At 39.2% G+C, this 22387-nt stretch overlaps 1 protein-coding gene and 1 pseudogene across 1 annotated transcript in view; one reads left to right on the top strand and one right to left on the bottom strand.

Annotated features, from left to right (window-relative positions):
- The window catches only part of LOC113957785 (guanine nucleotide-binding protein G(q) subunit alpha), a 164403-nt gene that overhangs the window by 16395 nt on the left and 125621 nt on the right, over positions 1-22387 (bottom strand). Inside the window, exons 4-5 of the mRNA XM_027665558.1 lie at positions 6631-6759; positions 5461-5590 (exon numbers count right to left, since the gene is read on the bottom strand). Of these exons, the coding sequence (XP_027521359.1) occupies positions 5461-5590; positions 6631-6759 (259 nt within the window). The remainder of the gene's footprint in view (positions 1-5460; positions 5591-6630; positions 6760-22387) is intronic.
- Positions 15086-15812, top strand: LOC113957783 (annotated as a pseudogene).

Raw genomic sequence — 22387 nt, forward strand, 5'->3', positions numbered from 1 at the left:
TTGTTCAGGTCCCTCTGGATGGCATCCTGTCCTTTAGGTGTGTCAACTGCACCGCTCAGTTGGGTGTCATTTGCAAACTTGCTGAGGGTGCACTCAAACCCCTTGTCTATGTCACTGATGCAGATATGAAACAGCACTGGCCCCAATGTGGGGCCCTGAGGGATGTCACTTGTCACTGGTCTCTATCTGGACATTGAGCTGTTCACCACTACCCTCTGGATGCAACCATCTAGCCAATTCCTCATCCACTGAATAGCTGAGTCATCAAATACACAGTTCTCCAATTTAGAGAGAAGGTTGTTGTGGGGGACTGTGCCAAAGGCCTTACAGAAGTTCAGATAAATGACATTTGTAGCTATTCCCTTGTCCACTGATGTAGTCATAGAAGGCCACTTGGTTGATCAGGCAGGACATGTCCTTGGGGAAGACATGTTGGCTGTCTTGAATCACTTTCCTGTTCTCCATGTGTCTCAGCATAGCTTCTTGGAGGTTCTGTTCCATGATCTTCCTGGGCATGGAGGTGAGGCTGACAGGTTGGTTGTCATTGGATCCACAGACTTCCCCTTTGGGCTGCCCTAAAAGTGATTTTACATTTCTGGAAGTGATAATATACCTAATGAACCAGAAACCATTCACTCAGTCCCACTACTGGACCACCCTGGATGAACAGACTGATATATGTACTGGTTTTGGTTGGGATAGAGTTAATTTTCTTGATAGCAGCTCATATGGTGCTATGTTTTGGATTTGTGACCAAAACAGTGTTGATAATATAGGGATGTTGTAGTTATTTCTGAACAGTGCTTGTACAGTACCAAGGCCTATTCTGCTTCTCACACTGCCCCACCAGTGAGTAGGCTGAGGTGGACAAGAATATGGGGGAAGGATGAGGGGAGGGGGATCAAGGATGTTCAGTGTTATGACATTTGTCTACCCAAATAACTGTTAATACATTATAGAACCCTGTTTTTCTGGAAATGGCTAAACATCTGCCTATCACTGGGAAGTAGTGAATGAATTCCTTATTTTGCTTTGCTTTCATGCACAGCTTTTGCTTTACCTATTAAACTGTCTTTATCTCAACCATAACAATCTGGAAAAATCCTCCTGCTATATTGCTGTTTACCGTAGTTGCTTTACTTGTACTATTGTTGGTTATTCTGAGCAAGCCCTTCTTTTGAATATACTGTGGATATTGTTCTTAATGACAATCATAGAATCATTTAGATTGGAAAAGACCTCAAAGATCATTGAGTCCAACCATTAACCCAGCACTGCCAACTCCACCACTAAACAATGTCCTAAGTGCCACATCTACACATCTTTTAAATACTTCCAGGGATAGTGACTCAACCACTTTCCTTGGTAGCCTGTTCCAATGCTTGACAACCCCTTTGGTGAATAATTTTTTCCTAATATCCAATCTAAACCTCCCCTGGTGCAACTTCAGGTCATTTTCTCTTGTTCTAGTGCTTGTTACAAGGAACGAGAGACTGATACCCACCTTGCTACAATCTCCTTCTAGGTAGTTTTAGAGAGTGATATGGTCTCCCCTTGAGCCTCCTTTTCTCCAGGATAAACAACCCCTCAGCCACTCCTCAAAAGACTTGTACTCTAGAGCCTTCACAAGCTTCATTGACCTTCTCTGGACATGCTCCAGCACCTGTTTTTTCATGAGGGGCCCGAAACTAAACACAGTACTCAAGGTGAAGCCTCACCAGTGCCGAGTACAGGGGGACAATTACTTCCCTAGTCCTGCTGGTCACACTATTTCTGATTGTGCTGGTTTTGGCTGGGGTAGAGTTAATTTTCTTCACAGTGGCTGGTATGGGGCTATGTTTTGGATTTGTGCTGAACACAGTGATGATAGTAGGGATGTTTTTGTTATTTCTGAGCAGTGTTTGAACAGAGCCAAGGCCTTTTCTGTTTTTTGTACTGCCACACTGGCAAGGAAGTTGGGGGTGCATGGAAGGCTGGGAGGAGACAGGTGAACCAAACTGACCAAATGGGTGTTCCATACTATATGGCATCATGCTCAGTATATAAAGTTGAGGAAGAAGGAGGAAGAGAGGAACATTTACAGTGAGGGCGTTTGTCTTCCCAAGTAACCATTACATGTGATGGGGCCCTGCTCTCCTGGAGATGGTTGAACACCTGCCTGCCTATGGGAAGCAGTGAATGATTTACTTGCTTTGCTTGTGTGTGCTGCTTTTGCTTTCCCTATTAAACTGTCTTTATCTCAACCCTTGAGTTTTCTAGCTTTTACCCTTCCAATTCTCTCCCTGATCCTACTGGTGGGGGAATGAGTGAGCAGTTGCATGGTGCTTGGCTGCTGGTTGGAGTTAAACCACAATGTTCATACAAGCCAAAATGCTATTGGCCTTCTTGGCCACCTGGTCACACTGCTGGCTCATATTCAGTCAACTGGTGACCAACACCGCAAGGTCCTTTTCTGCTGAGCAGTTTTCCAGCCACTCTTCCCCAAGAGGTCTACCAGAACCTTGTTGGTTGGTATCCCAACTTGTTAATTCTCTCAGGCACTGGTGAATGTCAGAAAGGGAACTGACTGTTGGATTTGTACATAGCATCCTGCATCTGTGAACCAAGGGTTTCCTGTGGTGGGAATGCTGGTATTGGTGGAATTGTGGGGCTGTACACCTAAAATTTTTGTCAGATATTACTCTATTCAGGTTAGTCTCTCAAACACTGACTACCCACTGCCGTCTTGGTAAAGCATGGATCAGAATTCTACGTCCTCCAAAACTTTATGGGCTATGATCTGTCCCATGATCAATGACAAACCATGTGGCAGGGCCCATCCTACACCATGCAAACCTACTGTGTCAATACTGACAATTGCCTGAAAGACACCACTTGCTGCTGGGACCTTATCACAATAGATGCCCCTGGTCTATACTGGTTGTGCAGCAGTTGAGCCATGAAAATCTTCCCATGGAGAGAGAGGAGGTCTATACACCCAGACTAATAGTGCCTGCAATGCATGTTGAAGTAAACCTCTCCATGACCCATGTCCACAATTATCCTGATGCCCTGCAATATTGATGTGGTTTTAACCCTTTGATAGAATGAGGATGCATATTTCACCAGTTTATCCAGACCCTCCTTCCTTGGTTGGGGTCTCTGAGCTGGAGAAAGTGATCATCAATCTCTCTGCTACTCTGAAAAATATAGAAAATGTAACAATTGATGCCATCCAAGCACTGCAGCAAGAAGTTGTTCAAGTACCATAGACTTCTCTTTAAAACCACTAGCCTTAGAGTACTTGATGGCTACACAAGGTGGCATTTGCATATTAGTATAAACTACCTGCTATGTTTGTGTCAACCAAGATTGATGCATTGAGACTGACCTTAAGAAAACCTAGGAACAACTAAAGCCCTTGCACCAGGTGGCAACTGAAGATATCAATTGGGGAATTGGTGAATTGTGGTCATGACTTACCTCTTGGTTCCCATATTTCAGGGCATCTGTCAAAATATTTTGACTGCACTTTTTGTAATTATCTACTTTATGTAATTATTTATGTTTTGTTGCATATCAGTGGATGGGGTTGTAGACTGTTGTAAAGCATTTTTGCAGTCATGGTCAAGCCACTCCCTGACCGGGGTTGGGGCTACTAGATATAAACAGATGCTGGTTGTAATCTCTTTCACAGCCTCTCTTATAGCAATTGGGAAGATGTAGTAATAATGACCTTCCAGATGCCTGCACAACTGATAGTTGGTGGAGGTGATTCTACAGTACCTATCTCATGATGCACCAGCTTTCAACTTCTGACTGTGCAACTTATACTCTGCAGGTGTTGGAACACCAACCTCATCTAGTCAATTATATAACTAACAACCTGTCAAAATAACAACCTCATCTATAACTCCGTGTCAAGTGATGATTTGAGAGAATCACGGAGTGGAAACGACACCTTGCCTTCTGACACCCTGTCCCTTGACCAATATTAGACAGACTGCCAATACTCTGCCCTGACTCTTCTCCACATTTAAGACATTTGCATAATTGGCTGTTTCTGCCAGATGACCCAGACACCAAATGTCCCTAGCAGTCCACCAGAGTCATGGCATCACTTATGATCCTGTGCTTGCTATCAGTGATTGGGTGAGTTGCTATATGGGGGAATTGGTAATTTTTCTTACTTCCTCAATAAAGCTTTGTTTTATAACGTGTTGTCAGACTCCATTACTGTTTGGACCAGAACATCAAAGATATATGCCTTACAAAACAAAAAAAACCCATTCTGATACCTGCCAAGTTAAAAGAATGCAAAAATAAATTACAAGATGTATTCACTATATAAGCAACTGAAATTTTCTTCTTTGTAACAGCTGTATTTTTAAGGAGATGTCTGATGATATAAAGACTGTAATGAGATTTCTTTCTTTTACGGGAAAAGTATAAATTTAAAAACTTTCAGAACTCCTAGTCTTTCTTAAAAAAATTAATATTGAAGAAAGTTGAGAATACAATCATGACTGCCCAGGGACATCTGTTTTACCTTGCTATGTCAACCCTTCTCTTAAACAATGAAATCAACATATATACACAGTCATGAAGAACATTAAAATGTTTTCTTTTTTTCATCTAACTTTTGTAAATGAATGCTAAAAACTTTCATAGAACAGTGTTGGGGAATAACTCATGTAAGTTTGATGAATAACAGGAATAGTCTTTATGAAAGAAAAAAGTCCAAATAATAAATTCCCCCCACTTTGTAAAACTGTATACAAAACACTGGGTGCTACTGCACTTTGCCTGATTAGTTCATACATCACCACCCATGAGTTTTTTACTTCTGTTATTCTTTAAAATAGCAACACAAGTAGGAAATATAAGCCAATATAAATCCTATACTTTAAGTCAATGAAATGAAGTTTACTACTTTAGGTCTGTTCTAGCAAAGAACCTATGAATTTTGTTTTAATTCCCACTGTATTTTTATGGCTTTGCTACACAACACTAACCATGCAAATAGCTACAATAAGAACATTTCTCTATAGTCACCTATTCCACTTTTAACACAAAATTGATGGGTTCTACTGACCCTCCATGGAAGAGATCAGTTTGTGTCATATTATTTGAGGATTAGCCTCTTAATCCCTGTAGAAATTCTCATTTCATTACATGCAGTTGAATACAACTGTTGGTAGACATTTTGAAAACAACAAGGACTGGACGAGTCAGCCTGCTCTGAAAATGTCTAAAATAGGACTAACGACTTTGTGTTTTGCTGTTTAGCATGAAGCATTCAATCTATCATTATATTTTACTGGTCAAAAAAATTTAATATTCAAATAAACATGTAAAAGCACACACACTGAAGCTCTCTACAAACTTGTGCTTTAATCAATTTGTAAATAATATTTAAAATTAATTTTAGTGACAGTATTGTTTGTTAAAAACTGGTGATTTATGCTGATGCTTGCTTACCTCATTGTCTGACTCCACAAGCACTTGATCATATTCACTAAGAGCTACTAGGAACATGATAGATGTAACATTTTCAAAGCAATGTATCCATTTTCTTCTTTCTGATCGTTGCCCTCCTACATCCACCATTCTGCAAAATTAACAATGATCACATCAACTCCACAAATACCTTTGCAGATAAAGATACAAACACATATGAAACACCGATTCTAAGAATTTAGTTGAAAACACAATTTGGTTTGTTTTTCTTAAAAAATTTTACCCTTCATATTGAAGACTAATGGAATGTGTTGTAAATAAACAGGTTATCATATTTGCTTTTTAGTTTGATGTGCATTATGAATTTAAATCTCAAAGTCCTCAGATTTCTGATATTCAAAACGCTTATGATTCTGAGTCATGATTCTAGAATGTATGCCTTGTATAGTCAGCAGAAACACATGTCCACAGAATGAAGTTGGTGGTCTGCCTTTCTCCCAAGAAATTACCAATCAAAATTCCAAACTTGCCATGGTTGCTTAATTTCAAGAGTATAAATAGAATACTAAATGTGGATAAAGCCTTCCCAAATCTTCGTTCGCGAAGCCCAGCCATGATGATGAAATAGAATACAATCTGTATTTACTGAAGCTGTTAATAGTCAAAGTAAAACCTCAAATTTGCTGGTAGACTGTACTCACGATTTATTATGGATCTCAATGTAACTAGACACTTGGGTGTCTAAATTGAAATTGTAACTGCATAGTTATTCTTTAAGCAATTGTATTTGACCTCAAAATGAGTTGTGGGGAAAATTATTTGTAGGAATGATATTAAATTTACAAAATGTCACTTCTCTCTAAAAATCAAGTACAGAAGTGGTACTTTTACGTTTCATAATTTATTATTCATAATAAATTAGATATACTAATTTTATTGAAAAATTACTTCCAGGTTTTCTACCAATAATAACTACCTTCATAAAAAGACAAATCTGTCTCTCATCCTCTTGACGTCTTTAACAACAGCTGCTAATCATATATGGACAAAAACATGAAAATAAAATGAACAAGTTCAAATTTTAAAAACATTGAATAATTTTTACTTTTAACCAATATCCTATACACAGTATTAGTAATATAAAAGGAAACAAAAGAAACAAAGCAAATGGGCATTAAACTTTTTTTCTACCTGAAAATGACACTTTGTAAGTCAAATGGATATTCAATGATCCCTGTTGTTGGGACTCGAACTCTAAGCACATCTTGCTGAGTTGGCAGATAGGCCGAATCTGCTATGCGGTCCAAGTCATTAAGGTAACTATAAATGGGGAGAAACAACAGGAATGCAAGACAATGATACCGTAATCCCGTTGAGGAAAAGGGAAAGGAAGTATTGGGAAAAGAAATGGAGTGTGGGATAGGAAGAAGTGCAACAGAAAAAAGTGCAATAATGACATAAAAGAGGGAAGGAAATATAAAGAAGTGCTCCATTCTCCCTTTCTGGTAACTTGCATAGCTTTAAATAAGTTCTACAAAAGGACAGTATGATTATTATAATTTTCATATAAATTTGCTTGGCTTTCACATGTTGAATCACCAACAATTCAAAATTTTCAGTTATTGAATTCTGATTAAAGACAAATAATATGATAAAATTGTACGAAATATAAGACTAATTTTATCTGATTCTATAACATATTTCTTGATAATTACTCTACAGTGTTTACAAATGATATATAAACATGAATCTCCCAAGTGATAGTGGACTATTAATTATCAGTTTCAAAACAGTAGGAGGATAAATGGCACTCTTTGTAGATAAAAGAAAAAAATACCACACTGACAAATCAAAAAACTCTCCACCTGAAATTCCTGCATCCAGACTGAAACTTCTGATCAAGTTAATAAGCCTTCACTACATGAAATAAATCCAGTCAATTACCAAATAATCTGAAACTGTAATAAAATTGCTTGTAAGGGCTTGTCAACTACAACACACAACTCTTCTGCTATTGCTTAATGGTGGTTTTCAAGTATAAAGCAGCACTGCACTGGAGGTTTTAATTAACTTTCGTAAGAGATGTGTCAAAAAAGAGAGATAATATACCAACGTGCCTGTTTGGGTCCAGGAGTTGCACATTCCATGAATTCAGTGCACCAGACATCTTGGGTTCTCCCCATGGTAGATGCCTGGGAAAACGACTGCTGCAGGAAATTAAGTTTTTGTGTATTTGATTATTTCCAAGTGCAAGAATGACCTAGTTGGTCACAGTTAGCTACTGTTAAGATAACATAAGGCTACCCTGATTCGTTCTGGGGAAGGGTAGCAATTTATCAAATCATTAAATATCACTAAACTCTGAATTATTTTCTTCATAGTTATTACTCAAAGTGTTCTTTTTTAAATAAATTCACACAAGGAATAATTAGATTACTTCTAGATACTCTGATTTGTTATGCAATAGTTAAAGTAAATTGTTATGAATAATGACAGAAACAGATTTGAGTTCTACTTTACAGCAAAAATATGAATAATTAATTTGTCAGTTCTGGGAGGGACCCAAAATATTATCAATTATTATGATTTTATTCATGAAAGATTAAGCTGATAGTAAATGCTGAATGTGGGAATATTGTAAATATTCAGAAAGATGTATTGAACCATATATCTCAGAAAAATTTTTATATTCAGAAGTTACTGCTCTGAAAATGTTTTCTCAGAACCCTGACTACTTTCTACCAATAGAAAAAATGGTTTGAAAATCTGAGCATTTCATCTGGTCTTAGTTGTTTTACACAAAAATCAAAATGGATAAGCTGAGCATCAATTTGCTGGAGGGGGAATCCATAAGAAATTCATCTGGCCATCCAACCAGTTTATTTGCACATCGAAGAGTCCAAGCAGCAAGCAGCCAGTTTTTATAGGAGGATGCTGTGGGAGATGGTGTTAAAGGTTTTACTGAAGTCTAGATAGACAACATCCACGGCCTTCCCCTCATCTACTAAGCGGGTCACCTGGTCATGGAAGATCAGGTTGGTCAAGCAGGACCCGCCTTTCATAAATCCATGTGTCCAGTTCTGGGTCCCTCAGTTCAGGAAGGATATTGAGGTGCTGGAGTAGGTCCAGAGAAGAGTAACGAGGTTGGTGAAGGGACTTGAGCACAAGTCCTATGAGGGGAGGCTGAGGGAGGTGGGATTGTTCAACCTGGAGAAGAGGAGGCTCAGGGGAGACCTCATCACTCTCTACAACTACCTGAAAGGAGGTTGTAGCCAGATGGGGGTTGGTCTCTTCTCCCAGGCAACTATCAGCAAGGCAAGAGGGTATGGTCTTTAGTTGTACCAGGGGAGGTTTAGGTTGGACATTAGGAAGAAATTCTTTACAGAGAGGGTAATCAGGCATTGGAATGGGTTGCCCAGGGAGGTGGTGGATTCTCCATCCCTGGAGGTTTTTAAGATAAGACTGGATGTGGCACTTAGTGCCATGGTCTAGTAACCACGGTGGTAGTGGACCAAGGGTTGGACTTGATGATCTCGGAGGTCCCTTCCAACCCAGTCGATTCTATGATTCTATGATTCTATGTTGGCTGGGTTTGATCCCCTGGTTGTCCTGCATGTGCCATGCAACAACACTCAGGATGATCTCTTCCATAACTTTGCCTGGAGCCAGCAACACTTGGTCACTATCACTTTTCCTTCTCACTAATTTAAAACTTAATAAATATATCACTGTAGTCATGAAAATAGACTAAAAGTTCTTTGTTACACAACCTTACTTTTCAATCTTTTATTATTTTTATATTCCTGCCATGGGCATATAGAAAATATTCAATGAAATGTTTAAAAATAAAAAGAACTTTTTCCACTATACTGGGTCTGACTGGGATGGAGTTAACTTTCTTCATAGCAGAAGGAAAAGACTTGGCCTAAAGCCTGAGATGCCCTTGCAGAACTGCTTCACTGCTCTGCAGACTGAAGACCTGTCACATCAGGAGAGACATGAGCTGAGCAAGACAGCCTGATCTGTTCCCCATGTGATAAACAAAGTCTCAAGTTTCTATAAGTTTCGAATAATAGTTTATTATATGGTAAAAGCAAGTAGCCAGTTGGGTGACAGAAATGGGACCAGTTTCCCAAATCTGCATACCCTTACTACAGGGTACATTTAGTATTTATCTTAGTTACTTCATGCATATTAATTATATCATATACATATACACTCTACAGGGTTTTGCTAAGTATTTAATATATGGGTTTTCTTACAACTAAAGTTAAAAGGGTTATCTCTACAACCAGTCATAATTCATGTATTCTTGGACGAACAGGCGCCTAAAGATTTAAAGTTCTACTATATTTCATTCTTAGGATAGTAAGGAGGTTTTAGGCCTCTTGACCTTGTGAGGGTCTGTTTTATTTCTTTATGGGGGTGTAATTAAGTTTTACAATCTGTTTGTTTTATTTTGATGTAATCACCCATTTGTTTCACGAATCACGATTATTTATATATCACACCCATATAACAACCAACCCAACTAAGAAAAGGCAATGGTTGATTGTGGTAGGAGACTCTTCTGAGAGGTAAGGAGGCACCCATTTGCTGACCTGATGTGCTCTCTAGAGAGGAGTGCTGCTAACTGGGGGCTTGTATCAGGGATGTCACTGAGAGACTACCTGGCCTCATAAAGTCCACTGACTATTACCTGCTGATGTTGTTTCATGTGGACACCAGTGATGCAGCCAGGAGCAGTCTGAGCAGTATCAAGGACTCCCGAGCCCTGGGAGCAGCAGTAAAGGACTCTAGTGCAGGTAGTTTTTCCATCAATCCTCCCAGTCAAAGGGAGGGGGTTAAAAGGGCAAGATGAATCTGGAGAATCAACAAATGGTTACAGTACTGGTGCCACAGCCGGGGGTACAGCTATTTAAACCATGAGACTTGCTTTGAGAAACCTGGTCTACTGCGGGCTGATGGGATCCATCTGTCAGAGAAGGGGAAGAGAATAGGTTTGCCAAGCTGATGAAGAAGGTCTTAAAAGTTGCTGGGGGAGGGGAACCTCAGTCCATCCCACTCTTACCAGTTTGATGCCAGGGCCAGCAAGAGATGCTCAGATCCTGTAGAGGGATTGCAGGTCAGCAGGAGAGCACCTGAAGGGCAGCACAAAGGAATTCTAGCCAGTAATTCAGCTTCATCAGGGACCCAACTTAAATGCCTCTAGACAAATGCAGGTAGCATTGGAAATAAACAGGAGGAGTTAAAGACATGTTCACATCTGCAGGATTATGATCTTATTGGCATCAGGGAGACATGGTGGGATGGTTCCCATAACTGGATTGTTGGAATGGAAGGATACAGGTTCTTTAGGAAGGACAGGCAGGGAAAATGAGGAGTGAGTGTCACCCTCTATGTCAGTGACCAGTTGGAGTGAATGGAGCTCCACCTGGGGATGGATGAGGAGCTGACTGAGAGCTTATCGGTGAGAATTAAAGGGAGGATGGGGACAGGTGACATTATAGTGGGGGTTTGCTACAGGCTACCTGACCAGGAAGACCAAGTGGATGAAGCCCTCTATAGATAGATGGGAGCAGCCTCACATTCACAAGTCCTGGTCCTCATGGGGGATTTCAACCATCCTGATATTTGTTGAAGGGACAACACAAAAGGGCATAGGCAATCCAGGAGGTTCCTGGAATACGTTGATGATAACTTCCTTCTCCAAAGGATAGAGGAGTCAACAAAGAGAAGTGCTATGCTGGACCTTGTTCTCCTAGAACCATAGAATATCCTGAGATTAAAGGGACCCACGGGGATCACTGAAGTCCAACTCCTGTCCCAGCGCAGGACGACTCCAAGAATCACACCATGTGCCTGAGAGTGTTGTCCAAACACTTGGTGCCATGACCACTTCCCTGGGGAGCCTGTTCCAGTGCTCAACCACCCTCTCTTTTTCTAATATCCAACCTAAATCTTCCCTGACACAACTTCAGGCCATTCCCTCAGGTCCTGTCACTGGTCACCAGAGAGAAGATATCAGTGCCTGCCCTTCCGCTTCCCCTCGTGAGGAAGCTGTAGACCACGATGAGGTCTCCCCTCAGTCTCTTCCAGGCTGAAAAAATCAAGTGACCTCAGCTGTTCCTCGTATGGCTTCCCCTCCAGACCCTTCACCATCTTCATGGCCCTCCTTCCTACATGTTCTGATAGCTTTATATCCTTCTTATATTGTGGCGCCCAAAACTATACACAGTGAGGTCACACCAGCACAGCGTAGAGCGGGACAATCACCTCCCTTGAGCCACTAGTGACACTGTGCTTGATGCACCCCAAGACATGGTTGGCCCTTTTGGCTGCCAGGTCACATTTCTGACTCACATTCAACTTGCCATTGACTGGGACCCCAAGATCTCTTTCTGCTGGGCTGGTCTCCACTATCTTGTTCCCCAGTCTGTCTATACATCCAGGGTTGTCCTGTCCCAGGTGCAGAATCTGGCACTTGCCCTTCTTAAATTTCATACAGTTGGTGATTGCCCAGACCTCTAATTTGTCAAGATCTCTCTGTCTTCGAGGGAGTCAACAGCTCCTCCCAATTTAGTATACCTTCAAGTCCTATGTCCAAGTAGTTTATGAAGATATTGAAAAGAACTAGGCCTAAGATGGAGCCCTGCAGAATCCCACTAGTGACCAGTTGCCAGTCTGATGTTGTCGGGGTTAACAAAAAGGCTGTCAGAAGGAAGTAAGAAGATGGAAGACAGGAAGTACAAAAACAGACTTCCTGGACTTTTTGCAAATCATCATGACTCAACAAAAGCTGTGTCAGCACAAGTTTACTATTTTGCAGCCAATCCTGATGTATTTATACATGAAGACACCAATAGTAGATTGACATGCGTACGGCCTGATGTATGTTTATATGAAGACACCAATAGTAAGTTGACATGTGTGTTGTGTAAAAAGTATAAATGTCTGCAACCTGTTGCAATAAAGGCTCTTCCAGCCTTCTGCTATTCTGTTCCTACTTTGAAAGAAGTCGCTTGGGCCATCTCAACTTAACAGCGACATTTGGTGACCACCGACATGACTGCTGAGGCTGAAGATTTATCTCTGAGAGAGAATTCAAAGAAGATTTATCTCCGAGAGAGAATTCAAAGAAGATTTTTCTCTGAGAAAGAATTTTTGCAGTGATTCCTAGAGAGAGAAAGAGCAAGTGATTCCTCCCCTAAAGAGAGGGGGACTCATGGGTTGACGCACAAGGGAGACGGCAGCCCGGTGAAGCTTGAGAGCAGTGGGATTCCACAAAAAAGATCCGGATCTGAGAACTTTATCGACCCCTTGTTAGGTAAGCTACCAGGGGGTGCCACCAGGAACAAAAACTTTTAACAATGGGACAACATAGAACTAAAGACAAAAATGTAGTTATATCTACATGGAAAACCCTCCTTAAGCATAAAAGTGTCAAGGTTAATGATTTTGAATTACGACGTGTGCTGTTATGGTGCTGGAAAAATAAGACTTTAAAGCTACTATGTTAAGTTACATTTTGTGTGTCTGCCTGATGCTTGTGAGACTGAAAAATTTGGAAGCATGCAGGGGGCAGCAATTTATGCAATAATTCACATAAGAACCAAATTCTGAGATGCAGCTGCCCAAGAAGATAAACAGGTTGCCAGTGTATTAAAAATATAGTGAACTGTCCTTGAACCACACCTACAAGCCAGAAAACTGTAGAAAAACCTAATAATTCACTCCTGAAGGCAGAAACAGTTTTTCCACCAGATGACTCCACTGAAAAAATAACTAAGGAAAGAAATTCAAATCAAGATGTATAGGCGAATGGAGAGGGACAGAAAACTAGAGGGCAGGGGTCAGGCGATGAACAAAAGAGCAAAACCCTTGCACGAACCATCGGCATCCACCTTCTTTTCTTGCTTCTTTGCAGCCTGAATTACTGGTTCTTTGTTCATGTACTAATTGACTGTTTCAGTCTCTCAATGTGTGTAGGGCAAAACACATAAGATATGTTTAATGTAATGAAAGCCTGAAAAAGACAACCCCTGCCAAAGAAAAGGGATAGCAGGCTAAAAAAAAATTAATTAATTCCCATGTTTACTCTAGTGTTTGTCAAATGTGTTTTTGTGATCTCACAGTGTTTACCAATGTCACTGTGCATGTGTCTGTGTGTGAAAAAATGAACAAAGTTTTTGCTGAGAGAAAAAGGAAAAAGAAAAGTGGGAAGCCCTCCCTTGCAAAATTCAGTTTTACCAGGGAGAGAGAGAAAATGTATTACACAATAGAGACAGTCTGTTACTTAGCAACTAAACAGGAGCCCAAATCTCCCCCCAGCAGAATCCACGAAAAAGTTTACAACACCAATTTCTCAGGGAGCTAGAGAAGGAATAAAACTCTCCTGCTTTATAAAAACTGTAACTTTGCAACCTTCTGATTAGAGAAAGAAATTATCTTACAAATTCATAACATAGTCTTACTGTTTTTTGAAGTTGTTCAGTTAAATAACCAAGATTGTCTTAAGATACATGCATAAATGAAATAGAAAAGTAAAGTTTTTAAAGTTCTTTGACTACTGATAAGAAATTCCACAGTGTGTGAGAAGAACAACTTTCCACCAGAGCGAAACAGAAATAATGCTAAATATAGCTGTACTGCCTTCCCCCTGCGCACAGCTGTGTAAACACTCTTTCATTACTTCTGTATTTTACAGACAGGTTTTTGGAGATTATCGAAGAACCTTTAAGGTAAACTTATTTAGTAGAATGCCTAATTCCAAAATATCTTATTTGACAAAAGCAGTTTTTGCCAGAGAAAAAAGAAAAAAAAAAAAAGAAAAAAACCCAAACCATTTCTAGTTTGAAGTTTCCACCTTTGTGAGGAGAGATAAGATCTAAAGAGACAACACAGAGAACTGTTTAACAAAAACATGGCTTTTTAAATCTGAACTGTTGCTTAGTAAGTGAATAGAGAAAATCAAAACCTTTTTTAACTTTTATAGTAATGAACAAGAAACAAAACTATGTAAACTTCTTTGATAATCTTAATTTTTCTATTCTCTTCTCCATAAAGCATATGTCAGAAAGACTGAGAGGTAGAAACTGTTTTTTAGTCAAATTTTTTTTAATGCAAATTGTTGCTAAAAACCAATTCAGATGCTTTCAGAACTGTGAAGCTTTCTAAGAAAGAGAAACAAAGAGTCTAAATACTCTTTCACCCAAAAATATTTTACTAAAAAAGATAACAGTACCAATAACAAACTCAAAAATGAGACACAACTAATTATTAATTATAGTCTTGCATTAATTTGTTTCAGTTTATTATATTTGGGAATTCAAAAGACAAATTCTACCTTGCTCAGATTCTATAAATTACAAATATGCATAATTTTAAAAGTATCTAAAATTGTCCTGAATTGCATCTGTTCTAGTCTCTGTGCTAAGCAATGGAAGTGAGTAGCAACCTTAGACCAAAGCTGCTGCTTTCCCAAGAAGCATCCCTAATCCCCTGACATGCTCCTATAAGCAAGTTCCTGATTTAAAGCAACCTAAATGCTAAATAACACTGCTTATATCTGAAGGAACGTGATTGTTCTCCAGTTTCATTCTTTTGCATCCAGAGAGACAGTATTCTATCCTATAAATTACTGTGAACCCTTACACTAAAAATGACAAATACGTTGCCTGTGTTTGACAATTTAATTAACCTTCATGACAACCAAAGCGTGCCTCCTCCAGAACTAAACATCAGCAACTCGTGTCCAGCTAATCTTCCTAATGTAAAAAGGCAACTCACAGACTCAGAAGCAAGAGTGTTAGTTAAAAAGAGGCAAAAGAAAGACAACCACAACTTTAATGAACGAAGAAGAAGATTTAATATTAATAATAATTTAAAAGAACTACGCACTTTAATACCCAATGACCCAAATATACGCTGGGATAAAACAATGATCCTAAAAACCTCAGTTGATAACATCCGTAAACTGCAAAGAGACCTGCAGTGCACAAAAGAGCTAGAAAACAACCTGAAGAAACTAGAACATGCCAACGACCACCTGCTGCTCAGAATACAGAAACTTGAGATGCAAGCTCAAGCATACGGACTGTTCCTTACTCCATCTACAAACCTTTACTCCCCTGATATGATCAACACAGTCATCGAACAGCAGAGTCATCCAGCCTGTGCTGGACAACTACACCCAAAACATGATGCCACATCACGCAAACCTGTCCTGCACCACCACCACCCTCAACCTCACTGACAGCACCGTCACCTTCAGTGACAACCTTGGGAATATAACTGAACCAACTGGCACTTACAGTATTCCTGTGCAAATGAGATCCAGACTAGAAGATACCCTAATGAACGATCAATATTAGAAATACTGTTCAAATCCCAAGCTGTATGTGACTTGATAATAGAAAAATAAAAGAGATAAAAATATATTTTATCCAATCATACAAATGGACTCTTATCCATGGAACCGACACAAAATGAAAATAGCCCTAACCAAAGGGAAATAAAAGACTCCTCAAACATTTTTAGTTCAATATTACTAGATCACCCTTACTGTAAAAATCCTCTCGAAAAGCCTTCACCAGAAAGCACAGGACTGAAATCAAGAACTCACAAAAGAGACAAAAAAGACAGTCAAAAAACTTCTCGGGTAACTGATGAGCAATTGGTAACGTGGCTTCATGAATTTATAGATGAATTTATAAAGAAATATGGCAGCTTAATACCACTCTGTGAAAAAGATGTCCTGAAGAGATTAGAAGAAATCTTTAATGAAGATTTCTCCCATAGAAAATCTTTTATCACCAGAGAAATCATGAAATACCAAGAAAAACATCCAAAACCCTCCACTTGCAATTTTCAAATCTCCTATGATAAACACATACTGGATATAGATGATTTAACTACACTGGAAGGCCAAAACTGGCTGAATGACCAAATAATTAACATGTATGGTGAACTCATAATGGATGCAGTCCCTGAAAAGATTCATTTCTTTAACAGTTTTTTTCATAGACAACTCATAACCAAAGGATATAATGGGGTAAAATGATGGACTAAAAAGGTAGACTTATTCAAAAAGACTCTCTTATTAATTCCTATTCACCTGGAAGTCCACTGGTCCCTCATTGTTGTGAACATCCCCAGTCGAATTATTTCATTTTATGATTCCCAAGGCATTCATTTTCAGTTTTGTGTGGAAAACATTCAACAATATTTGCTGACTGAAGTAAAGGAGAAGAATCACCCCGAGTTCCTTCAAGGTTGGCAGACTGCTGTGACAAAGTGTATTCCACAGCAGAAAAATGACAGTGATTGTGGAGTTTTTGTGCTCCAGTATTGCAAGTGCCTCGCCTTAGACCAACCTTTTCAGTTCTCCCAAGAAGATATGACACGAGTGAGAAAAAGAATTTACAGGGAACTGTGTGAACACCAGCTAATAGACTAACAAAATGCAGCCAACCTAATTTATCTAGTATTTCTGATAAGTTGCAGCTAGTGTTTAACGACGGAGGGGATCAGACAGAAATGCACACAAATCAATATGATTGGCAAAAATGTCCGCTTTATTAGAGGACAGACAGCTTATAAGCTGCCTGTGACACACAGACGTGATTCTTCCCCAGGTTACATTGGATACATAAGGGAAACATACTGTGGTGTACAGTACTAATTGGATAACAGCAGGTGTCCATAAAACTTGTTTTCCTGCCAAAAGAACTCCACCTTGGCACAAGGTCTGCAGCCATATTAGTGGTGCAGTATTTTTTACTGTCTGCACCCAGCCATGCCAAGGTAAAGGTCTCAGAAATGCAATAGAAATTGTTCACACAATTTCTGTCCTCCGACAAATCCCCCGTTGAAGTTTGAACAATTTAAATTGCATTTCTGTAACATTCCTTATTGTTTCCATAACATTTCAATAAACGCAAACATACAATAACACTACTATCATTAATAAACTTAACAACCCATTGACCCCAAGATGTGTGCTCCCAAAGTGTGCCTAAAAGTGTTTCTTTAAATGTGGGGTTTATTCTTAAAACTTCCACTCCATCCAGAACATCCCTGGAAATGGAACTCCATTCAACCCTGGGCCATATGTCTTCTGTTATTCTTTTTCACACCCTGGCCCTTAAATAACACAATGGCATAATCATACATTAATACTAGATCTTCTGTTTCTATTGCACCCTTTGCATACCATTCTATTGCAGCTTCAGGAATTTTTGCCACTTTATGTAAAGGTATCTATGTATTTGTTTAATCAAAAGTGCTTGTGTATGTGTAAATGAATATTCACACATATATATGCATACATTTTCATTCATTCACTTTCACACAGTGGCCACCATCATTCAAACACACTTCACACAAACATACTTTTGAATCTCATTTCACTGTGTCTCATGAATTATGAAACCATACTAATTCTCTCTAGTACCTTATGGTGTTAAAGCTTCTCCACCAAACAGGTAAACTTTCCTCCACCAGTACCCAGTGAATAATCTAAGATCTTTACCTTCTATAATTATATGCTTAAACATACTAAAAAATTGTGCTCCAACAAAACCAAAAATACTGTGCCTTAACAACACTAAAATGTGCTCATAATGCTGAAAAATTGTGCTCTTGTAATACTTACTTTAAAGTTCGTACAATACACTCTCTTAAATCCTTAATTTCATGTGCTTAAAAAATATACTAAAAAGGTGCATATGACTAAGAAAAACTATGTTTATAATACTAAAAAAAACCAAAAAACTGTGCTCCAAAAACTGTGTTCTAACAATATTGAGGAAAATGTTAAGCCACAACAGCTCCTGATGTCACCATTGTTACCTGCAGAAAACAGCATCAGCCTTGTTCTTTCTTTCCAAGGACTCATTCATCATGCAGGCAGTTACGAACACCTGTGTACAAAAAAAACTTAACATATGAAACAACTTTTGCAGGTGAACTGAGGGGGCTGCCACCTGTTCTCTCCCCGTTTCTGTCTTGCAAAAGTGTTTTACAAATTCTTAAATCACTGACCTCTATACCAAAGACATAGTATTGTCTGGCAATTTGGTAGTATTTTTCAAACTATGCAAGCAATCCACCCTTTTAAAGTTTGTCTAGTTTGGATATGATATAGAATTTTACCTCAAAAATTGTTATTGCACAATCCCATATAATTTTGGGTAGACTCGTAAGCCAAAAGGTTTCTGTCATATGCTGATCCCAAATGATTCTTGCCACCTGCTGTAACACTACTGGGATGAAATACATACAAATATGAGCACTGCAAAATAATCACTGTCTGATGTAGAATTCCAAAACCACACCATTCTGCCTGATCTTCACAACATCACTGGCGTGACATGAACAGCACAGAAACAGATCGTTGTATACAGCGACAACCATTAGGCCTCAGGATGTTACAAGTTCTATAGTTTTCCATTGTCTTCTTTTCCCCTTAGTGACACGGCTGCCCCATCCCAGGAGGCAAAACCAAGCACAATTGCTGACACTCTGCACACGGCATCACATATGTCCTTCACTTCTTGAAGCCAGGGTTTAGTTTTAGCTTTTACCTTTAACACTGCTGCAAGAACAACTTGGCAGCACACAGTTCAGGAGAGTTTGTTTCTAAATTTTGGCTAAATTCATAATACAAATGTAATCATATTATAACTTTCTATGTTGGAGAAAAATGCAAGTTGTGATTCCAACTCTGATCCTTGCTTGCTAGTAATATAATACCACATACAAAAAGAATAAGTGGAAACACCTTGTTGGTGACAGAGATTTCCTTAACTCTGGAACAATAGATTCAGGGATCTATTAGGGCAAGAGGCCTGTTATACAAGAAGGAAAAAACCAATGCATTTTGTTCTTTAAGATGCATGACCTGCATTGAATGGTTAATGCATGGCCATAGTTATTGTTCTGATTAATACAAAGATGACAAAAGCAATTAGAACAGTTTTTCTAACTTCCTGTACTTCGCATCATCTGCTCATTCTCGGGCTAGGCTCACCGGAACCACAGACTGGCTCCTCTTATTCATGACAATTACTAATGGTAGATTGAGAATGAACATTTTTGATTTGTGATATAACCAAACGAATAAGGATTATTTGAAGACATGTGAGAGGTATTGTTAGTCATACCAATTACAACACCAGGTGCATCTCAGGTCTTTTCAATACAGACCATACATTTCTTGCACTTGGGATCAAATTAAAGATTTTGTGTCGTTTTCTCTCTTTTTCCAAAATTATAATTAATATTATCTAAACAGGAAACTAAAAATATAACCACAAAATCAAAATATAACTACAAAGGTCTTTCTCTTCAGAACACTGTAGAAATGTTGCCCACTATACCAAGAAGGAAAAGTTAATTACGTAAAAGTTAATTTACTTACTTTTCAATATATTTAGCATGTTTAAGTCTATGACAGTGAAAAAAATACTGTTTGATTATTCTTTTTAATACTCAGCTTTAAGCTACATGTGCAGTTCAGAAGGATAGAGAAGGTCAGATTCCAGCTTGCAGCCGATTCCTTAGATGTGATCTACATTATCTGCTCGTATTTGCAGTTCTTTTACTTATGAAATTCTGGTAAGAGAACAAAATTCACAACATAAGCAGCACAAAGGAGAACAAATAACTAGTTGTAAGATCATGTAACTCCATAATTGTGGAACAACAGCACAGAACAGGTAAAAACCACACCTGTTATATTAAAATCCTAAATCACTCACAGTTCTTAAATAATTTACTGAATGTAAAGCTAACTAAATCTAGCTTTGAGATTGTTATATTGGGAGGTAAACTAGAAAAATTTTACTAAATTCAACCTGACTCCAGTAACTCAGTTTTGTTGCAATCTCTACTGATTTCCTGACAGACTACCATATAGTCTCCAGACATTTCTGCTTTATAAATCAAATGGGCATAAAAAGTTCTAATTCACGCATCAATGGTTTTTGAAAAGTGTAATTTAGTAATCTGCCCTTTTATCGGTATAAATTAAACACACACATTGTGCATCTCGTTAGGTTATTTTAAAAATAATCTGAAATTCATGTAGTGCAACTGTCGACATAACATCAGTGCAAAGAGAGATAAGTCAAACTTCACAGCATAGTGCGTGTCTGAGAAGTGTTTTAAATAAAAGCAATTGGGTTGTATGCTATATCAGCAGTTATAAAACATTTAAAAATGTATAATATGTTTCATTTGACCAAACTGTTCTGTACATACTGTACGAATCCACGACAGAAGATATATATTAAAATCTGAAAAAATGTACTTACTGCTATGTTATAAATAGAATATTAACAATTGCTTAAGCAGTACATGAAATGCAGTTCAAAGGTGCAACTCTGTCACAAACACAGAAGAAAAATAATAATGAATTCACTAAACTTGACCAAGGAAAAGAAATAATATCAGACAGGAATGTAAACTAAACATTCAAATGTTAAAATCAACTGAGTAAACCTTTTTAAACACGATTCTAAAGATGTGATTTCCACTGTTACAATCACTTCTCAGTTTATAACAGGAAGATAGAGAGATGTTTTATCTAAGAATTAAGGAAATCTTCAGCCTGTTGGCTTTCCATTTATCTTATTTGCAAATTTGTAGTTTTTCTAAGGTAAGTTCTACTCTCTCCCTAGTTCTGAGAAACTGCTGGAGGTGGTTTAAGTCCCACCCAGTTGCTAAGCAACAAATGATGTCTATTGTGTGAACCTTATGTCTCCTCCTGCTAAGGTTGAACACGATATTTTGGCAGAAGGTCTTTACAGGGGTAAGATGTAACTAAAAATAAGGCAATTCACTAAAGCTTTTATATAAAGATTCATTCTCTGGGAAACTCTTAAAATTTCTTGCATGCTAGCTTTTAGTAAAACACAATCTTTTAGTTTTAAGTTATCTACAAGTGAGTAGAAGGACTAAAGAGAGAGATTCTGCTTTCTCTTCTCAATTACTGACATGCTTGGTTTCTGGGGGGCCACTCCCCCGCAAGCAAGTCACCGCTGAGCTGCTGTTCCCCGGGCCGCTCCGTGCGCCATGCAGCTCCCGGGGATCCCCGCAGAAGTCTGACTGGTTCTGCAGAAGTAGCTGCCGGTGTTGCCGCTTGTCCCGCCGTCGCCTCTGTCGTTGAGGTCCCTCTGCCGCCTTTTGCCGTGGTTGCCAGCGCCGCCTCCCCCACAGCCGAACTCGGCGCAACGGCAGCCCCAGCGCGCGGCCCCAGCGCCGGCACGCCAGACTCTGGCAACTGTTTGAGTAATCCTAAAGGGAATTTTTATACTTTATGTTCACCTGAGACACTCAAACGAGAGGAGATTCTCCCGGACTCTCATCTCTGGTTACTAACGTATGGTCGCTTCTCCACACACACAACCCCCAACACACACACTAGTACGGTACCGTTAGCAATACAGCGAGTTCACAACGACATTGGACACACAGCACAATTAACACGAGAGTTAACAAAAATACAGAAAGGCAGTTCTCTAACCTGCCTCTCCTGTCAACGAGAAGTGGCACTTTTTTCGGAGTTGCTCGTTGTGCTAATATAGCATCTTCTAATTCAAGGTTGCTACTTTCTTTCATATGTACCATACCTAGAAAAGCATTTTTTTTTTCCCGAAAACAGCATCTGTTGCCATGGCAGCGATTCACCGTGGCTTTCTTCCGGGTTTCATGGTGGCTTCAGGCACCAGCGATGCAGTGCCATCTAGGGATGCGGAGGCTCCTAGCAGCGTTGTTCCAGGCGACACATGCGCAGTAGCAGGCACAGTGAGGAGCGACACTGCTGACTGCGCAGCCACAGTAGAGAGCGGTGCCGTTGGCACGGTTCCAGTCGTATTCGCCGCTGCTACTGATTTACCTGCAGCCTCTACACTTTCTGCTGCTACATGCACGGTGCTAAATGGAG

This window comes from Corapipo altera, unplaced genomic scaffold (assembly GCF_003945725.1).
Source record: "Corapipo altera isolate COAL_440 unplaced genomic scaffold, ASM394572v1 61148, whole genome shotgun sequence".
Classification (NCBI taxonomy): domain Eukaryota; kingdom Metazoa; phylum Chordata; class Aves; order Passeriformes; family Pipridae; genus Corapipo; species Corapipo altera.